The sequence below is a fragment of the Oratosquilla oratoria genome, chromosome 17 (genome assembly GCF_046742065.1).
Source record: "Oratosquilla oratoria isolate Oo_2021 chromosome 17, ASM4674206v1, whole genome shotgun sequence".
In the NCBI taxonomy this organism is placed as follows: Eukaryota; Metazoa; Arthropoda; class Malacostraca; order Stomatopoda; family Squillidae; genus Oratosquilla; species Oratosquilla oratoria.
Window position 1 is genome coordinate 25,597,769 of NC_134793.1, and position 22,410 is coordinate 25,620,178.

At 39.0% G+C, this 22,410-nt stretch overlaps 1 protein-coding gene across 2 annotated transcripts in view; it reads right to left on the minus strand.

Moving 5' to 3' along the window:
- The window catches only part of Mvb12 (multivesicular body subunit 12-like Mvb12), a 35,377-nt gene extending 23,511 nt beyond the window's left edge, over positions 1-11,866 (minus strand). The window contains exons 1-3 of one of the 2 annotated variants that reach the window (XM_076200707.1): positions 11,748-11,864; positions 11,117-11,313; positions 3,005-3,117 (exon numbers count right to left, since the gene is read on the minus strand). In XM_076200707.1, the coding sequence (XP_076056822.1) occupies positions 3,005-3,103 (99 nt within the window). In that variant the 5' untranslated portion in view covers positions 3,104-3,117; positions 11,117-11,313; positions 11,748-11,864. Of the gene's footprint in view, positions 1-3,004; positions 3,118-11,116; positions 11,314-11,747 lie in introns of both variants that reach the window. The other variant, XM_076200708.1, reaches the window with a different exon arrangement.
- Positions 11,867-22,410: the final 10,544 nt, after the last annotated feature.

Genomic DNA, 22,410 nt, shown 5'->3' on the forward strand with positions numbered 1-22,410 from the left:
GAGAGAGAGAGAGGAGAGAGAGAGAGAGAGAGAGAGAGAGAGAGAGGAGAGAGAGAGAGAGGAGAGAGAGAGAGGAGGAGAGAGAGAGAGAGGAGAGAGAGAGAGAGGAGAGAGAGAGAGGAGAGAGAGAGAGAGGAGAGAGATGGGGGGTGGGTGGACTCCATGTACCTGGACCTAAAGAAAGCATTTTATAAAGTACCTCACACTCCACCTGTGTGGAAATTGGAGCATGCTGGAGGCCTTGGGAGCCAAACTACTAGAATGGATTAAAGAAGACAGTAGTAAAGGACAAGATTCAGTACTTGTACCAATAATGTTTCTTGTCTATGATGGAAGGAACAACAAGCTATTCCAACATGTTTGTAGATGATGCAAAAATCATGGGAAGAGTGAAAAGTGAGGACAGTAGCATACATACATACATATAACAAGGCTTTTTCCCCTTAACAAGGGAGGAAGCCAAAAAGGAAAAGGCATAAAATAATTTGCACCCATTCCATCCCTGAATACACTCCACTCCCCTTCACCCTCTTCCCTCTCTGTTATCTTGGCACCTCCTGGATGACGGGTCATCCCTGCATCTTGCCCACTGCCCTGGGTCAGAACCAGTCTCGTAAGACACAGCACATCCACATCAAGGCCACTTCATTAAATCGACGACCCTCCTCTCTATCCTCTCATGCAGAAAAGGAGAAGACGGGGAGAAATACCTTCGGGACAGTAGCGCAGAGTGCAAAAAGATTTGGATACTATTTTTGCATGGAGTCAAGGATGGGAAACAAGGTTCAATACTGAAAAATGCAAAGCACTGGGAATGGGCAATAATGGCAATAGGACATCCTTAAACTATTCCTTGCCAAAACTATACATGATTTTAAGAATAAACTGGATGTGGAGAGATACAAAAATAGGTCACTGCAAGCATAGCTCTCATCCTGTAAAATACAACTAGGTAAATACAACTAGGTAGGTAAATACATATGCACCCTCCCTATACACACACACACACACACAGGAAGAGCACGCATTGAAAGGAGAGGAATGAGAAACAAGGGAAAAATCAAAAGCTACAGAAATAGCACAAACTATAATGGGTAAAGAGGAAGTCAAAAGTGAAGAAATAAATCAAATTTACTAACTAGGAAGATATAAGCAAGGTGGTACAAATGAAGATCAAATTCAAATCTCAAAATACAGTATCCAAAACAATGAACATCAGAGGAAAACTAGCAAAATTAAAGAAAATATGGATAAGAAGAGACACAACAGAAGAAGAGAGAAAACAAAAATAATGGTACAAGAAGCCAAAGAAAAAATGGGAAAAGAACCAAAGGAAATGAAAGAATTTCATTGAAGTGGTAGATCAAAATGAGAAAATGGTATATAACCTAAAACCCAGAAGACAAAAAACAGGAAGAAGATACATAAGGTTACATACACAAACTTAGATGGTTTAATATCAGCAAAACTAGAGTTAATAATTATCTGGGGGAGAAAGTTATATAATGTGAAAATTGAAGCTCAAATGGGCAAAGGTGAATACAAAATATGGACAAGGGATAGGAGAAAAAAAATCAAAGAAGAGGTGACAAAAGTTTAGAATTGCATAGAAGTGGAAGAAATGGAAATGGGAGAAGTAATGTCCAAGATAATGACTACATAAAAAAAAACAAAAAAAAACGGTGGAACAAGGGACATAGCAATGGCATACAACTGCCAACAAGGGACATAGCAATGGCATACAACTGCCCTAAGACAAAAGCATGGAATGAAGTGCAACACAGATATCTAATAAACAATACAACTGAGCAATTACAAGGATCTACAGGGAAAAGTGAAAATATTAGTCTTACGAGTGACTTCAACTGTGGAGAGGTAATTTGGGAAGAATGGGAGACAAGGTAGTGAAGAATCTTGGGACAATATATTACTTAACATAGCAATGAACAATATAATGACCAAGCAGGTAAAAGAACCAACAAGATACAGAGGAGACCATAAATTCACTAGACTGGACCAGATTCTAAGCACCAGAAGTGATTGAAGCATTGGGTTACCGATGCCCATTAGTTATGAACACATGGTTCTGGAATTTGTCCTGGAAATGGGGAAAACAGAAACAAAACAGGAAATATATAAAAAACAAGGATATAATTTTTCTAAGGCAAAGTTTGACAAAAAAATGTTTTAAAGATCTTGACTGGAAAGTTTCATGAAACTACAGATATAGAGAAGAAATAGACTATCTCCAAAATTATTTACTACACTGTAGAAAAAAAATGTGAAAAAAAGTTTAACAGAAGATGAACACTGGCAAAACAAGAGACAAAGCTTGGTAGAGGTGGCAAAAAATAACTAAAACGACAAAATATGATTACAAAAAAAGCCAGAAATGAATAAGCGTTAGTCCCTCATTATCAACAGGTGTTTTGTACTGAAGATTTTAGTCAACACCCAAAACCATCAATACTGATGTTTGCTTGATAAGTAGCAACTGGTTTCAATGTTTGTTCTGTATTTGTTTTATATTATATTGTTATATTATATTGTGAAATAGGTGGCAGCTGGGAACTCTTAACCACTGCACCATCAAGTCATGTATGTGTGTAGGCCTGAGAGAGAGAGAGAGAGAGAGAGAGAGAGAAAGAGAGAGAGAGAGAGAGAGAGAGAGAGAGAGAGAGAGAGAGAGAGAGAGAGAGAGAGAGAGAAATAGACAGAAATAGAGAGAGAATGCTGTTGAATTTACATTAAAGATCAGTGCTTGGATATATATATATATATATATATATATATATATATATATATATATATATATATATATATATATATATATATATATAAAGTATCAAACTGCTGATATTGCAGATGTAAGCCAGATTAAACTCAGTAAAATATGTTAATGTTCCCTTGCTTCCCTCACTCACAAAATACATTGCCTTGAATAAATGGAATAATTAAAAATAGAAAGACAACATAAAGCAAGAAAATAGGAACTTATACATACAGCTGTGTAGTTCACAGGACATCCGGCCAACTCCTCCACCACACTAATGGATGTGATGGGGCGGTCATCAGGAAGTGCATTATACAAATCCCGCATCATTCATACACACACACCTGAAATATAACATTAAGACACGTTACTCTAATACTGACCCAGTACTGGGGTACTGATTGCACAGTAACATGCAGTCAACAGTTTAGAGACTGTTCTTGGTGCCCTCCCCCCTCCCTAATGATCAGAGCCACATAAAATTCATCTATGTTAAGTGTTAAAATATACTTATAAAGGAAATAAGGTTTCTTATCTATGTTAATGACATGACTGACGATACAAGCTATGATAACATGTTTGCAAATGATACAAAGATCATAGGAAGAATGAAGAACGAGGAGGACTGTCAACTGGTGCAAATAGATCCAGACACTTTGCATGCAACCAAGAATGAATTTCAATACTAAAATATCCAATGTACTGGAAATGGGCCATCTTTGGGAAGTAAATCCATTACAATGGCAAGAGAAAGATTTAAGAAGGAATGAGGTAAGAAGTGGTTTACCAATAGCAGTTAACGAATGGAATAGACTTAGTAACCATGTAGTGAGCACTGAAACTATGGATTGTTTTAAGATAAGTTTAGATAACTTTATGGATGGGAATGATACATGGTAAGTGACATGGAACTGCTTGGTCTTGGCCTTATGGTCTCTTGCAGTCTCCTTCATTCTTATGTTCTTAAGATTTGGGAGCATTGAAAAAGAAACTGTAACTGGACAGACATACCAATAAGACTGTGGGAGAGACATATGGACTACTGTAAAACATTCAAGTGGCTTTTCATTATGTGGATAAAGAGATGACAAGAAAACTCTTAAAATTTGTACCTGGTGAAGAATGGAATATGCATAGATGATACAGTCCCTACACAGAATGAAAGATACAAGTAAGACCAAGGTGATACAAAGGGCAGCAACCAAACTGGCTGTCTAAACTGTTGTCCAAAGCCCATGCTAAAGATCATATAAGCATTAAAAAATCCCAGAATTTTAGGGTTCCCGATGAATGGTAGGGTTTGAAAATTCAATTTTTTGAGGGGGCATAGATTTGAGTTTGTCATTTCTACATGATGTTCTATTGAGAGGATTTTGGTTTCCGAGTGCAGGTGGTGGCTTAAATACACCGAGTTATTTCTCCCATTACTCCTTTCTATAGTGTTTGCAAGTTGTTAATGTTCATCTTGCTGATTGTTAGAAACTATGCTATGGTGATGTATAATAGGGTGATTTTTATTAACTGTTTCTAGATGGTTATTAAAGTTTCTTTTTGTTTCCCAATGTGCTGGTGATGGTTTTCAATAGGTTTCTTTTCTTGTTGATCCTTAGTGATAGGTCCTTGATAACAGTGCTGAATATCATATGGATATCTAATATTAGGCCTATCATTTTTGGGTTATTTTCCAATGGAATGATTTGGCCATTCAGCTTCCTTTTAGGATTTTTTTATAATCATGATTGGGGTGAGCAATGTTACTGTTGATTTCTAGGGTAAAGTTTCCATTCTGTTATTTCTGAGCCACTGTTCCAGATTGTTCAAGTATTTACTGTGCTGGGTACAGTCAAGTCATCTACTTATGAGAACATTGGTGTTCAGTTCTGGTTCAGGAGTTGGTAGATCACTGATGAAGAGGTTGAACAGTAAGGGTGAAAGTATTGTACCTTGAGGAACTCCAGTCTTTCTATACTCAAGATATGGTTGTTTTGGTTTACTCTGCATTGTCTCCCTGCTATAAAGTTGTTTTGTTTTCTATTTTGCAACTGCATACACAGATATAAAAATACACTGCATAAAAATTGCAAGGATGGCCTTGGTTGACCACTTCTTGTCATTGTTATGGATATAAGCTTCTATGATCTTTTTGTATAGTCTTTGTAAAAGGACCTTTTCAAATACTTTATCTATATTTATAACTACCATAACTGTTCTTTCTGATGGAGCTTTTTACTGAAACCTTTCAATACTTGTTGTGTGATGCTTGGGAGCTAAGTGTTGGTAGAGTGCTTCTTCAATCCATATTGATTGGGAGAGATTGGTATTTCTGAGTTCCAACACTTTATATTGTGGATAATAGTGAGATCAGTCTATACAACATGGGTTCTTTCAGTGCTTTGTTTGGCTTGAAGATTAATATCATAAGAGCTCTCTTCTAAATATTTTGGATGTTATTCATCCAGGAGTAGTTGAAAGTACCCATCAAGGCCCTTATGGCATTTTGGCCACGGTGTTTGAGGTGGATGTTTAAGATCCTATCTGAACCTAACTTGGAGTTGCTTAGTTTCTTAATGGCCCCTTCTGTGTCTTTACTGTGGAAATGGGGGGGACTTCATTGTCTATTATAATTTCCCATATTTCTTTAACTATTGTTCAGTTTTTTTTTGTTTTTGTTTTTTTATAGTAAGCTTCAAGCTAGTTTTCGAGAACTGTTTGTTGATGATGTTGCACTGCTGATATGTTAGTTTGTCTTGTGTTGTGCAAACTGCTTCATTGGTGGCAAAATGCTGTAATGCCTGCCATTTATATTATTTGTTATTGTCTATTATTATTTATCATTTATTATTATTCATCTGCCCATTTATTACAATTTACCTGTTGTTTATGATTTAACTTTACCTATTTATTTATTGTTATTAATATTATTATTTTCATTTATTTATTATTATCATTTTTTCGCATCTGACCTAGTTATGGACCAAAAGGTCTCCTGTCAGTATGCTCCTTTGTAATCCTTTATTTACTTGAAATTTTGCCAGTTGTCACACATAATCTAGTTTAATTTCTAAGTTATAGAATATCAATGCATGATTGATTCTCAATAGCGAGTCTGCAATTTAAGTATCCAGTACATACAGATACCATTCTTGATTGTGAATTACATGGCTGTCACCAATTATGATTTCAGCAGTGACAGTCCACTGCTTCAGTTCTTGTTCAGTGACAAGTAAATGGTGCAAGTGGATTAATTACTTTTTAGATTTTGTGAATTTGAAGAGTGTAAAAATGTAACTCATATATAATGTACATACAGTATATGCCTATGCAGCCAATTTGAAGTGTGTATCTTTATACAACCATATCCCATTAACCATTTATGTATGACGCCTTTATTCCCCCTTACAAAAATTTCTGAGTGCCCTTCTAAACAAAGACATCACAAAACAAATAACAGCATGAAAATGGAGAAACAATTAAAAACAATGAGAAAACAAACAAATATGGAGAACTTTATTAACCATTAAAATCCCAAAATTTAACCCCTTCCCTACCAATGAAGTAGTTTGAGCAACCCAAAGAAAATTCCCATCACTAACAAAAGCAGTGATTCTCCAAAACAAGTTTCAAAACCCACAGTACCTGAGCACAGGAGGGTAAGTAGAGAGGTAAAATCAAACTAGACAGATGCCACTATTCCCCCTTCTTAATAAAAATGTAGAAACTGCAATCAAGAAATTGGAAAACCCCATGCACAAGGCCCAGATAATATCTCAAGCATACACCTGAAACACCCTGGCCTAAATGCAACAAAGGTGTTGACTATACTATCAATCACTCCTTGTTATAAAACAAAATTCTAAAACTCTGTAAAATAAGATGTGTAATTTATATAACAAACCACCAGAAAGACTTACATCCTACAGACTAATTTCATTACAATCCACTATATCCAAGGTGATGGAAAAACCAATCACAGAAACATACTAGGTAAATGTACACTTTAAACCCACTATTGGAGAAATAATATCATAAGTACAGGAAAACTGTATATTTCGACTACTGCCTGTAGCCCTCTTCAGCAGAATGGTTACAAGAAGATAGAGTACAGGTATAAATGAGGTTGTGAGGAGTACAGAAAAGGGGACGGGGAAAAGTGGGGGGGGACTCAGGTTACATGCCCTTGATGTGGTTGGGTCAAAAATGGACAGTTTGTGTTACCACAAACTGTCCATCCTTGACCCAACCACTTTTCCCCGTCCCCTTTTCTGTACTCCTCACTACCTCATTTATATCTTTACTCTATCTTCTTGTGACCATTCTGCTGAAGAGGACTACAGACAGTAGTCAAAATATACAATTTTCCTGTACTTCTGATATTATTTCTCCAACAGTGGGTTTAAAGTGTACATTTACAAATGCGTTATAACATTACAGTTTCCCATACTGGGTAACTAATTAGCCCAAACCAACATGGATTTAAGGAGGGTCATTTCACCAACACACTTCTCACAAGCATCACTCATCCAAATGTTAGAGATTTAACAAGAAAGCACCACCAGAAATAACAATTATGGTGGCAATTATAAACAAGGTACAGTCAAACCTCGAAAGCCTGGACTAATTGGGGGGGAAGGGTGGTCCGGTCATGCCAAATGTCCAGTCATCGAAAATATTGCCCTAACACCCGTAGATTTTCATAGCGGTATACGTATATGTAATGTATGATATGGCATAGAAACACCTAAGAATAATACTCTAACACTGTAATAATAACAATACTGTAATAATAATGCTATAATACTAATAATTCTGTAATAATAACTGTAATACAGGCATGTAAATGTACTGTACAGTATATAGTGTACTGTACTGTATTTTTTATTATGTACACTGTAAATATCGGAAGGTATGCATGCGAGACAGTAGTGGCAGCCAGGGTTGCCGCATTTTCTACACTGCTGTGTAGAATGGGAGTGTTGCCATACCGGGGCATACATTTTTCTCGGGCGTGTGCAGACTTTCATAGCAAGATATACTTGTCAAACTTTGACAAAATGTTGGTTCGTTTTTTATTCTTGAATGTATATAAGGCCCCCATGCCCTAACATATTCAGTAAGATAAAAAAATATATATATATATATATATATATATTATCATCGCTAAAAGAAAGCTGAAACTTTAGCGTAGAATTTTTTTCTACACGGTAAAAACGTATCTTTTGGGGTATAATATTTTATAAGTAACACAATTACCAATAAAAGTCATATCTTGATGTACCATTTATTATTTGATAACTAGTTTTATGATATTTAAACAAAAGTTTGAGTTTTTGAATGTTTTTAACAGCCCGCTGATATGTAGAAAAAATTTCCTCATGTCCTTGTGCTGTTACCACATGCCGCTATTTTACTACGTTTTGGTACAAAATTCTACGAAACGGCACCCCTGGTGGCGGCTTGACTGGGCCAGGTTTGAGTACACGTGTACGGCCGTCGCTGCCACCTATCGGACAAATAGGGAACTTTGCTTGAAAAGTCCGCCCTTTGTTAATTTCGACCGGTCATACGAGGGTCCGGGCATTCAGGGTCTGGGCTTTCGAGGTTCGACTGTATTTGATAAAGTTTTCCAGACATATACTTTCAAAAGATATTAGAGACACATCCACAGCATCAGAAAATCAAACTTCTTAGCTGGCAGACAGTGCAGATTTACTCAAAACATCTTTATACCTGGAAGCATAGAGCAACAAGTTCTCGCAGTTTTCCATTTTTAGTCCTTCACTGATGGCCATACAGTTACCCTATTCCTTGACCACAAACTTCTAGTTGCAGCTTTTCATTCAAAGTCTCTTGCTAAATCTGGCAGACAACAATGGCAACTCTTTGTCTTCTCTGAATATGTTTCCTCAGCTGAGTGCAACTGTGGTGGCAACAATGTCATTGCCAATTGCTAATCACAACCAACATGCGCTGTATCACTCAATGTCTTTGACTTGAGTGGTTTTGCTTAAGGACAGGAAACTGACGATAAATTGGAAACTTGCAAGTCTAAGTTCACCTTGCCCTCTAACTTGACATTTTGGTGTGATACATCTACTAAGACTCCTCAACCTTTAGTTCTGTTTTCCTTATGGGATAATGTAGTCTCTTCCTTGCATAACCTTTCCCATCCTAGTGTTCAGTCCACCTCTAAGTTAGTGAAACAACACTATTTCTGGCCATCCATTGACAAAGATGTGAAGAAATTTGTCAAAGAATGTCTTAAATGTCAACAGGCTAAGACTACACACCACATCTCTTCACCTGTTTCACCTATATCTACTGCTACTGGCTTTTTCCAATCAATGCACGTTGATATCGTTGGACTATTGCCACCTGCTACTCTTCCTAACTATTCTTATCCTCTTCCATACAAATACTTGTTGACTTGCACTAGCCTAGCAACCATCCTTGTAGGGGCCAGTCATAGCTAGTTTGACAATAAATATTCTACTACGTCTTCTTAGTGTTTCACTTATCCACACACAGTCCCCCTCACCACCATAGGTGTCTATTTTTGCTTTCCTATATGTTGGGAACCATACTGTGTTTTAAGCATAGTCTAGTAAGCTTCTTATGAATTGTTTGTAAACTATGATTAGTTTCCTTCTGCTGCCCAAAGCCCATGCTTGCAAATGAGTATGTTTATTTTCTTATTGATTTTCACTATCAAATCTTTGACATATGGACTGAGAGAGATGTATCAAAAGTATGGTCTAGATTTTTTTTTTTTTCAATGGAATGATTTGGCCATTTAATTTTACTATTCATGATCATAATTTGTAACACTGACCATGGACTCTAAACATCCAGGCTATTTCATTTGTTGATGAAATGAAAGCGAGGCAAATGACTGAGACAGCGGACAATGTGGCTCTCTTCCAAGAAAAACCAACCAATTTACTCAGTTGAACTGACACCAACAATACAAAAATGAATGGGGACAAAATTCGAACTACTGAGGTATGGCACACAAGATATAAAACAAGGCACCAAAATACCAGGTATCCCAACAAGACATTGCATCTCCATATGCATGACCTGGGTGATCGAGTGCAGATGGTACTTTCCCCCACCATACCAACAGTATCATCAAAACAGCCAGCAAGCTGACAGCGTGTATCCACAGGACCTTTCAAATAAGAAAGAGGGCTTGTATGTTAACACCTTGGTCCTCCTAAAGCATGAATACTGCTGTCATCTCTGGGCACCACACAAAATAGGAAATACAGCAAGATCTGGGGTCTCCAACATATGAACTTTTGGGAGCTGATGGCAAAATTAAATCTAAACTCCTTGCAAAGAAGATCCAAATGGTACATAGTAATCTACATTTGGAAGACCTTGTTCCTAATGTGGGGCTTGAAGTAAATAATCACTTAAGAAAAGGACAATTGAACTTTATCAAGAGAACAGAAGCCACAACTCAGAGATCAGCAATGCCACTGCATAACAGCTCTTTTTAATGCCATGCCAAAGGCAATCCAGGGACTGACAGGGGTCACGACTGACTCTTTCAAATATCAGCTGGATAGATGGCTGACAATACCCAATGAGCCCCAAAAATCAGGTTACCCCAGGACTGCCACAAATGGCCTGGACAGCCTACACAATGCTAAATAAGCAGATTGACTGGTCTTAGCATAGGCCCACCTTAGTTGCCCTCATTGAAAGCAGAATTCTTCAAAGAGATATTGAGTGTTTCTTTGATTCACAGCTGTCTAGAACAAGCAATGTTATTGATGATTTATAGTGGTGAGGCTTCCATTATATTTTGTCTAAGCCACTGATCCAATGTCTTGGTGACTCTGGGTGTCCTTAATTGTTATTTTGTCTCAGAAATTTGGTCCCACAAATTAGACTGTTTTGAGTTACTCTGTACTGTCTACAAGTTGAGAAGTTTGTTACCTATTTCTTGTCATTGTTGTGATTATCTGTCTCTTATGATTTCTTTCATAGTACATGTCTATAAATTTTATCAAATGCTACCATAACCATCTGTGGCTTTTGTAGTAATCATATGCTAAGTAAACAATTTGCATGCACAACTATAAAAACTGACACTTTTCTTTTCAGCAACCCTTTATTTCCATACCATTTATCACTAATTGCTTAAAACAAGTAGCTAAATCACTGCAGGTAGCAATAATACTTCAATTAAAATAACAACTGCACTCATAATAACCAAATTCTTTACCCTACCCCACAACAAATCATCACATTCGCCCCGTGCACTACACACCATCCTACTTATGAGAAACCCAGATAAGACGACCATTGTCCTCCTTTCACTTCGGCAACACTTACTTCAGCACTGATAATCCTAATTCGTTCGTGGATACTGTCGCCCTCGGTCCTACGAGGATCTCTGCTCAACTCACTCCTGCAAGCATACTTTTCCTGCCCACGGGTGCGACATGGGTTCCCCGAACACCGAGTAATCGCCCTACGAGGCGGAGCTTCCTGGACACTGCATACTCTCCCGTTAGTCGAACAACCATGCACTGAATACACAAGAAATTCCTTTATCTGATGAGCAATACAACTGTAAAAAGTATGAGGAAGACTTGGGTTCAAGGTCGGACGACCTAGAGTACGTTGCAGAGCTCAAGTGGTTTCTTTAAAAAGGTTTACTTTAACCTATGCACTGTCGATTAATCTAACTTGCAGTTACAACACCACTGTATACATAAATTTTCAACAAGCACTCAATACCATACACTGATTCAGATTATCTTAAAACTGGGGATATATTCCATTATCCAGAGAAATATATACGATCAGCTGATTTGTTCACTGCACAAGCAACACAATGACGTCCACATCTATTTCAGATTTCACCACTGACTATCTTCAAATCCAAATTTCAACATTTCTAAGCAGCGTCATATAGTCTTAACAATACTACGACGCCACAGCCTCTGATAAAATAACTTACACAAGGCAGAGGCGACGAGAACAGGCGAGTTGCAGCACTCCTTCCAAGGCCAAGGCTAAGTTCCAAACAACATAGGCGAAGGTGCGCGGCTTATACGAAAACGTTGCCATTAATCACCTACAGAAAAAATAATGGTCACATTCTGCAAACGAGACTGATACAGTTACCTAAATTACTGCTTCCATAAAAACCTGGCATGTTTCATAGTTTTACTGATAGGTAATTCTATCTTATGAAATCAAGATAAAAACATACAAAATAGATTTTAATTCACACATACAGTTTCTATTTCCTCCAAGGTGTTGGCCCTTTGAATTAAGGTCGACAGGTAAAGAAAATTTCATTAATATAAAATCTAACACAACACGAAGGGAAAATTCCTTATCACATCACTATTTTGTTATCTACACTTGTATCGTGGATATATACTGTGCATAATGTATTTTCAAGTGTATAATCGATGGTGGTCGATAATGCTTCTGATTAGTTAAAAGCATGTACTTTCTCTCTAAATGCAATTATATATTTCACTATATGTTTGATGAAACAAAGAAAAATATATTTACTAGACTTGAAATCAGGCAGAACTGGAATAGAAGAGAGCGGGGGTGCATGATTTCAAGGGTTTCATAGTCAGATTCAAATATTGTTACCTCACCATTCCACCATAGATGTTTGACAGCCCGTTTGAAATAGTATATTTTTGAAAGTTATTGAAGAGTCTTTAATATCTAGAAAATTAAATCAGAGAAAAGAGCGAGAAATTATGGGAAGAATACATGTGTTGATGAGAGCGCAGAGCGGAAATACCTTGAACGTGCGTACAATGAGAAATAACCAAAATTTCCAGGCCACACCCACCTCACACTACCCATCCCTCACTCCCTCTGTACCTCAATGACACCTTCCCATGCCAAATTTTCTGTCCTTATAATACCTTTACCACACATATCTATCTTTAATAACCTCGCCTTGGTCTACACTATCTCAGCCTGATCTGTATATCCGTGTTTTGTTGATGTTTCGCCTTTTTCTTTAGGATTCCTAATCTTCTTTTTCCTGTATAATTATTATCCATCGCTGAGCATTTCCCTCTTGTCTTTCGTTTTCTGTTCTCAGTACGTCCCTTATCTCTACACTGCATTTACGTTGTTCGTCTCTCTCTCTCTCTCTCTCTCTCTCTCTCCAGTATTCCATTCTATGTAATTTTTCTGCCTTATTTCTCTTAACCATATGTTTGCTCCCCCTCTCTATTCATTATGACCTTTCTGTTCATCCTTCTCCCCCTTTCCAGAGGAAATAAGTAAGATAAGTTTACCGAGAGTAAACAATATCAACTTTTTACTGGTTTGCGTATAGTGTTTTATCCTTGACTGGTGAAGTTTTTACTAACCACAGAATTGCCATGGTGCATTAGCTAACCCTGCAAAGGAGGCGGAGGGGAGGGAATGCGCTCTCACAAACCTCTTCTGATACATAGCATGTTAGCATTTCATTCTTGCTTGCGCCAAGTTGCCTCTTTCACATCCGGGACACCCATTCGGAAGCGAGGGCGATGTAGGGATCACGATTATCTCCACATAACGGATATCGCCATATTTTTTTATTCAAATGGCGCCAGAACATTTCATGCACCAACGAATTAACTCAAAAGACGGCGAAAAATATGGATCCATCGCGGAACCATTTTCTTCTCGTATTATTAATCTTTCTTCATTTTTTTTTATTAGTTAGATGGGGTTCTCTCTGATTAAGATATAATTAATTTAACTTTGAAAATACCCACCCTTGTTTATGAAAACTGTCATGATTTCTACTCGCCTTACTTACCTATAAGTTGGCAATGCTGTCTCTATCTGTCTCTATCACTACTATTGTCACTATTAATATTGTTACTATCACTGCTGATGTTGCCTCTCCCTACCTTAATTAGTGTTGCCACTCCCCACTGCAACACAAACGAAACCAAACGCCTGGAGCCAAACTGAATTTTGTTGTCGTCACCCACCACTAGTTTGCAGACTTGAATCTAAGGTAAACAGAACAGTGTTCACCTAAGGAGATTCAGCTGTGGCCACCACACTTGTAAGATATACCAGTGCAGCAAAACGCAGCAGAAAACACATAACCACCCTGTCACGCTGACTCGCACACCATCACGCATATGAAGGACTGTCTGTCCTCCACACCGACACGGCTATAGCGCATCTAGAACGGAAGGTCTCTGGCAATATCGCGAAAGGTCGATTGGTTTCCTTTACAAATTCAGTGTCACCCACGAACAGGCCAAGCAACAACATCAGCCCCCCACTGAGCAGCAACCATACCTCCACCTTGATATCATGACTTGGACCACCAATGCCAATATTAGACCCCCTCGTTACTGCAATACTACTAAGGAAATAGATCATATGTATGCTTGGCGGCAGCCAGGATATAAAAAATAAATAAGGGGTGAAGACTGTGACATGATATAAGAAATACTGTAGATGACATATACATACGCAGCTGTCCCAAGAAAGATCTGTTGCTATACAGAGCGGTAAAGACTGACGTAAAACAAGACTAGATTTTGACTAGCGTGGAAAAACTGATCATCACATGTAGGGTGATGGGGGCATATATGGTACAAGGGTTGCGCATTAGATATATAAATCAGGATTCAGTGTGAACAAAGATATCTACTATCCAAGAAAAAACAAGAAACAATTTTTAAACTATATTGCAGCATCAGTTTGTTGATCTTCCAGTTATTGTGACGAGCAAGTAGTTTTTTTCAGTGTTCGTTGGTATATTTTCACCAAATGATTATGATGTCTCATGACTGTAGATATTTCTTAATTGCAGTGGTATTTCCCAGTAAAGAAAATAATTATAATACAATGATATCAAATGAAAAAAATTGCCAGGTAGCTGGTTTTTGGCGGGGTTTGCCTGTAAACAACAGTGGTTATCGAAAGCCTTCTATGCTGTGGAAGCCGATATTGCTGGGGTAAGACTCATTTTCTACCTGCACTCTAGCCCTTTCGTACAGCTCTAGCCCAGCCCCTGTAAACACTTACGGCAGAGACGTTTCGGCCACTTCCAGACCACACCAGAGTACATCCGCCCACAACCTAGAGTTGGTGCGTGTGCTTCCAAAGAGAAGAAAGTTAGAGCCTGCATCTTCACTGAATATCAAGAGGCCATCACTATTCTCAGGGCAAAAGAGAAAGGAGTTGCAAAAGAAGTGGAAAGCACTGGCTATATACAGAGGACAGCTCTGATGATGACGACGATGATATATCATATGATACTGGTTTTACTCTACAACTCGATGACTCATCAGATTATTCAGGCGAGGCACAGGAAGAAGACTCGGGTAGAATCGCCAGTGTTGAGATGTAATATATTTCCTGGCGATGAGCTCCAACTTGATGATTTTTCGTACAAAGTGACGAATGAGAGTGTGTGAAAAAGGATTGTCACTTTAGCGTCAGTTTTAAAAGCAAAGGCTGAGAATGGCCAGCACCTTACGTTCCAAACCGCACCTATACTCATTTGATATGCAATGGTGATTCTATTTTCTATATAGCCTATAACAACAGTTCACTGTATTTCATCATCTTTACATTTGTACCTGATAAGGCAATGAAACTGAGCCTTTTTATATGTATGTACCTTAATGAATACAAGTGTATTGTTATTATTGGCAATTATTATCATCATCATTGGGATGATGAAATGAAAAAGGTTGTAGAACAGAAGCGCATTCACGGACTGGTTGCAAAGTAGAACGAGAGAAACATTTGAGAGGTAAAAACACATAATGGAGGCAAAAAAAGAGATGTAAAATGGAGGAGGGGTATGACAAAATTTTGTAATGTTTTGGAAGAAAGCTAATAGAGGGAAGGGAGACGAGTCAAGTAGAGAAGAAAATGTATAAGGCGTAGATGAACACATGTTAATAGAAGAGGAAGCAGTAAGGGGGAAGGTGAACAAATTATTTACGAACTGCTGAATGTGGAGGAAGATAGGGAGAGATTGGTAGGAGGCGCTAAGAAAATGACGATGGTGTAAGAAAATGGAGGAGAAATAAGAAAAGATGAGGTGCAAGTAGCTCTGAAAATTATGAGAACAAGTAAGGCACCTGGTTTAGATGGGTGTCATATTGTCTGAAGAAGGAAGGTACAATATAGTGTACTGGCAGGTGACGTTGTTTAACGTGTGTCTAAGGGACGATAGAGTACCGGAGGACTGGAGGAGTGCTTGTATAGTTCTGCCTTACAAGGGAAAAGTAGGCAAATATGAGTGTAGTAATTTCAGAGGGATCAGTTTATTGAGTGTAGTTGTAAAGATTTGTGGGAACGGGTTTAATTGAGAGGATTAGGATAAAATCAGAGGGAGTAATTGGTGAGGAACAGTGTGGGCTTAAGAAAGGTAGAGATTGCGTGGATCTAATTTTGGTGGTAACGCTATGTGTGAATTTTTTGACAAAGGGTACGGATGTTTTTTGGGCCTTTATGGAATTGGAAAAGACTAATGACAGGGTAGAGAGGAAGTCACTGTGGGAGGTTTTGAAGATATATGGAATTGGGGGAAAGCTGTTTAGGGCAGCCCAGATTTTTTATGATAGTAGTAGAGCTTGTGTTAGAATTAGAAATGGAGAGAGCGAGTGGTTTGAGGTAAAAGTGGGACTGATACAGGGATGTGCTATGTCGCCATGGCTGTTTAATGTGTACATGGGTGGTGTGGTGCAGGAGGTAAAGGCGAGGGTAATGGGCAGGGGACTGGAGACGGTTAAAGAAAATGGAGAAAAGTGGGAGATGAGCCAGTTGTTGTTTGCTGACGACACCGCACTTGTGCCAAGGTCAGAGGAGGGATTAAGGGGGGCTAGTGACGGAGTCTGGAGGGTATGCAATAGGAGAAAGTTTAAGGTAAATGTAGGTAAAATTAAGGTGATGAGATGTACGAGGAGAGAGGATGGTAGTGTTGCAAAGTGATTGAAAAAAGTCAATGCTATAGATGTCTAGCGTGCACAAGCGCGCACGCACGCATATGAAGTGACGGTGAACTCTGACATCGTCAGCCAATTCTCAAGGAACCCGCTATTGTGCTGGGGCCTGTCTCCTAAGGGGACGCACCATTGTCATCAGATCTGAACAGTGGCCAGAGAGCCAGGCGTTTCGAACTATGCTCAAAACACCTGCGGAAACAATAGATACTTCGCTTTTTGTCATTGCCATACTACCAGAATCAACTTGTGTCATCATTTCATTTCTTCATTACATATTTCTTGTACATTCTTTATCTTTAATGATTAATATGTAAATATATCCCATGCATGAATACTGAGTCCAGGATCAGTCCATGCATTGTAAATAGTAAATATAAGAAAATAATGTGTGATTGTGGCAACAGCCTACTTGTAGTCGTATAAATTAGAATTTGGCAACTCCCCGAGTCTTCCTCGGAGGTTGCTCCTGTTTGTGAATGAGAGAAGACTGAGACCATAAAAAGGAACGGACTTGCTCCTAGTTTGTCTCATCAAACCAACAAATGTAGATCGAAATCCAAATCTACAGTAGCAAGTTGGAATTAAGTCTTCAAGGTATTTGGGGTCACATGTGGCAGGAAAGGGAGGAGTGGAGGTGGAGGTAAATTGTAGACTGGGAGAAGCAAGTAAATGCGTTGGGGGGATTAAAAAGTGTCATGAGAAATAGGCATTTGGGAATAGATGCAAAGAGATTATACGAAGGGGTGACTGTGCCAACGGCACTCTATGAGACAGACTTGTAATTTAAGAGAGGCAGAGATGAAATGTTTTAATGTGTTTGAGAGGTAATGTCTGAGAAGTATGGTCTGAGTTACAAGGTTGGATAGAGTGAAAAATGTGGTGAGGAGGAGAGCAAGGGTGAAAAAGGAGATGACAGATAAGGCTGATGAGAGAGTATTGGAGATGGATTGGACACATGAAAAGAATGGGTGAAGAGAGATTAATAAAAGCGGTGTGGAAGGCAGAGGTGGATGAGTGAACCTCAGGGGAGGACCGAGGATGAGATGGATGGATGGGGTGAGAGGGACGTTGAGCAAGAGAGAAATCTCTGTTGAGCAAAGAAATGGGAAGGCAGGAGATAGGGGTGAGTGGAGTGTATATATGATACTGTGATGTAAGGAAGGGAGGGGGTGGGAGATGGAAAGGGGTATGGGATGGTTAAGTATGAATGATATTTTGATGCAGCCCGAAGGGATTTCTCATGAGGGGACGGAGAGGGGGTGGGGGATCGCCGATTAAGTGAAGTAGCCTTGCTGTATATTGCTGCATTGCTTCTGACCCAGGGCAGTGGGCGGGATACAGGGATGACCCGTCATCCAGGAGGAGCCAAGATATGAGGGAGGAAAGAGTGGTGGAGGGGGGGGAGTGGAATGGGTGGGAGTGGGAATATGCCTTTTGACTTGGCTACTCCCCTAGTAAGGGGAAGAAAGCCCTTAGTATATAAGAATATTTTTAGCATTATTATAATTATTATCATTACTACCACTACTACTGTTACTATCATTATTGTTACTATTAATATAATCACTACTATAATCACTATTATTATCTTTTTTACATGACAACAACCTAATTTCGTGTTTAATAACAATTGTGTGAGTGAAGGTCTGTATGGCACTTACATTTCCACACTTTGTAAGGAACAACCATAAGTCCCAGTCACACCAAGCGCCAAGTGGCTATTTCATAATATTCATCTATTTCATGACGGGGAGGAAGGGGAGATTAGTTCCAATTGCATAATTGTCTTGAATTATTTTTATGATAAACAGAGGAACAGCACAAATCAGCCTGGTCGCCGCCGGTGGTCGGAAATAGGTAGCTTGGTGTGACTGGGCCCTATTTGTTGCGATCAGGAAGGTCGCGAGGGTGTTTCTGATGGTCTCGACGAAAGAAACAGAAGTATGACAATATTATATATATATATATATATATATATATATATATATATATATATATATATATATATATATATATATATATATATATATATATATATATAAACAGAATTTCGAAACAACAGGAAGGTCAAACTGAGCAATACTTCAGTGTGAAGCTGGATCGGTCCAACAGCATACACCGCTGCATAGCATGGCGTTATTTACACTAACAAAAGAAGCTTAGTTGTTTTAATAAAAGTGACATGTGATACGTCATACGAGCATCCATGCCCAACACTGTCAGTCGGGCAGAGAGCGGGAAGTCTGGGCGAGTGAGTGAGTCGTCTGTCATTTCCCGGTCAGTAACGGATTAGCAGTCTGGCAGGACGTCGTTGCAGTTGAGAATTCGGCATAACCAGATTGTGTTGGAAAGGCGGCCGTGATCTCGTTATCAAAAAATAAATCATCATTTCCATAAAAGTTTCTGTTTACTTTTGTCCCGTTATTTATTTTCTTATTTATAGTGTGGGGCTTAGTACATACATATACAAAGGGCTTTTCTCCCCTACACGGAGGGTAGCCAAAGTCAAAAGGCATAATTCTACTCCCATCCATTTCAACCCCACCAACACTCCTATTCACCACCCCTCCTTCTCATCATGGCTCCTCCTGCATGACGGGTCATCCCTGCATCTCGTCCACTGCCTTGGGTCAGAAGCAATACAGTAAGACACAGTACAAGACACAAGACAAAGCGGGACTTAGTAATATGAATTAATTCCATAAACTATGATAACACTATAAATATAACATATCTAAATGATAGGCAGTTGAAACCACATGTTCACACACAATTTGGGTTCGCCAGGCCAGGGCAAAATCAGATTCAGGAGTGCAGCCAAAAAATGGCTGGGAATCACCGCACCGTGGTGCCATCTGCACACTAAGTCATGGTTTTGGAGACAGAAATATGTATATATATATATATATATATATATATTATATATGTATATATACATTATATATATATATATATATATATATGCAAGCAATCACATCACCGTGATACAAAAATTGCAAAATAACCACAGGAGAAAGGAAACTTGTAGACAGTAAGTACTTTCGTATATTACATCTTCAGATGAAATGACAAGAGATACAGAGTATGGGTTTTAAACAGAAGCATTAGGTGGCAACCATAGGGGGGGGGGAGACAATACAATGTGAGGAGGGGGGATGACCTTACCCATATCGACCTGACCCACACAAGGGTCAATTTGGCGGAAAAATCTCAGTGACCATTGTGATAAATTGATAACCCCAATGGTCACTGAGATCTTTCCGCCAGATTGACCCTTGTGTGGGTCAGGTCGATATTTGTATTGTATTGTCTCCCCCCTTCCCCCCCCCCCTATGGTTGCCACCTGATGCTTCTATTTAAAACCCATACTCTGTATCTCTTGTCATTTCGTCTGAAGATGTAATATACGAAAGTACTTACTGTCTACAATTTTCCTTTCTCCTGTGGTTATTTTGCATATATATATGCATATATATACATATACATATATATATATATATATATATATATATATATATATACATATATATCACACGAAAATCCCACAGTCAAAGTAAAAGAAAACTTGGGAGAACGTTTGACTTCTATATTTCGGCTACCGGCTGTAGCTCTTCAGGAAAGTACAAGATAGTCGAAGTGGTAAGACATGCTCCTTTGACATAAGGAGAGGAATGGAACAGGAACCTGGACAGGTTATATGAAGTGCCAGATGACCTCACTCAAGGAAAAGTCGCGGGGTCAAGCGTGGGGTTGGGCCGGGTGTGAGGCCAGGAGGGTGATGATTATTACCAACCAAGTGAATCCCTGCTAGAACATGAGAACATAAGAATGAAGGAGACTGCAAGAGACCATAAGGCCTACACTAGGCAGCTTGACGTGAGACAATTGCCGGAGACCATTGTCCTCTGGAGATGTTAAAATTGGGACATTCTTCGATTAGAGCGAACTCAACTATTGTCCTTCTGAAACCACAAATGAAATTGAATACTAGTTTGGCCTTATCCCAGTCAGTCCGGTGGTTTTGATGACTCACATGGTGGGATACAGCCGAACTTGGGCATATTTGATGGATCTCTTATGTTTGGTCAATCAAGTATTCATGATTCTACCAGTTTGGTCTAGGTACATCAGATCCATCAAATATACCCATGAAAGTTCGGTTGTATTCCACCATGCGAGTCATCAAGACGACCGGATTGACTGGAATAAGGCCAAACTAGTGTTCAAGTCCAGTTGAACTATTTTTCGTTTATTGCATTTTGAAATTACTAATCGTATGCTCAAAACGTCATCCGCTTCAACCATTCTCATAAAATCTACCCGTGGCGCCACCTACTTCACAGTGACGTCAGAGGTCGTGTTCATTCTTCATGCATTGTGATCATGTCGAGTATCACAGGCTATCTCATATCAAATTTAGTCTATTGTGTCTTGAAAATGATCCATGAAAATGGCGAACTACGATAGAAGAAGAGGAAATCCTGAGGGAAGTGTTGTTCTGTGTGGAACAATGGCCAAAGTCGTGGCAAAGACGGAGGCGGTGTGTTTAGCTTTCCAAAGCCGGACAAGGAAGCAGCGAGACATGCGGAGTGGTTACGCGCTGTGAAACACACTCGAGCCGATTTCGCTTAACATGCAGGATCATCATTTATTTGTTCAGACCATTTCCCCGAGGAATAAATTACAATAGCCCATAACTATGACGTCTATCTCCACATCTTGGCTGTTGTCAGAGATATTTAGGGAGTCGACACTACTCTCAAAAGACGACAAAAAATATCAATATCGCTGAAGGAATCGCCTGTTTCGCTACAGGACGTCGTTGTTAACCGGAATGAATTGGTACTATTTCGTGAACGTTGTCATTCGTGAGTGTCCGTGAACGTCGTCCTTCGTGAACGAGCCGGCTCTATGAACCGGCTCTTCCAAATGAACGTATTTGAGAGCCGTTTAGGGCAGTGGTTCCATTTTTTTTTTTGTCATGCCCCAGCCTGAATCCAGATGCCCATCCCGCCCGTGACATGAAATTCTTCATTCAAAAAGATACATATATGATTACACGTACTGTACACACACAAATATTCTAAGTATGCATACTGTATATGTACCGTGTGTGTTAACCCGCACACACACTTATACAGATTCACTAGAAAAAAATTACCCTTAATAACTCCTCAAATTGCCCACCTTAAAAATAAAATTGCCTCCCTGTGGAGCGTGCGCCCCACGTTGTGAACCACCAGCTTAGGGCGTTAGAACGGCCGACACATCGACTAAGACAGGGCTTCCGACATCACTGATAATTATGTAATTCAAGTTAAGCAAAACCAAGTAATAAATCACAACGATTAACATTTTTATTGACACACTTAGGCCGAGATTAAATAATATATGTATTACGTTGTATAAATCGTTTATAAACTTTTCGGCAATTACGTGTAGTGTGAACGTACAGGATTTTGTGTAGGAGCACACTGCAAAATTATCGAATGCGTCACGTGTTACCTTACTTGTTTGAGTGCCCAAAGACAGCATTGCAGAACAAAGTGAAGCACCAATATGAAAACTTCTTCAGATATTCCGGTTCAAATTGATGGCCCATGACTATGCCGTCTGCCCGCACATTTTGGTTGTTGTCCGACATATTTATGGAGTATGGACAACTCG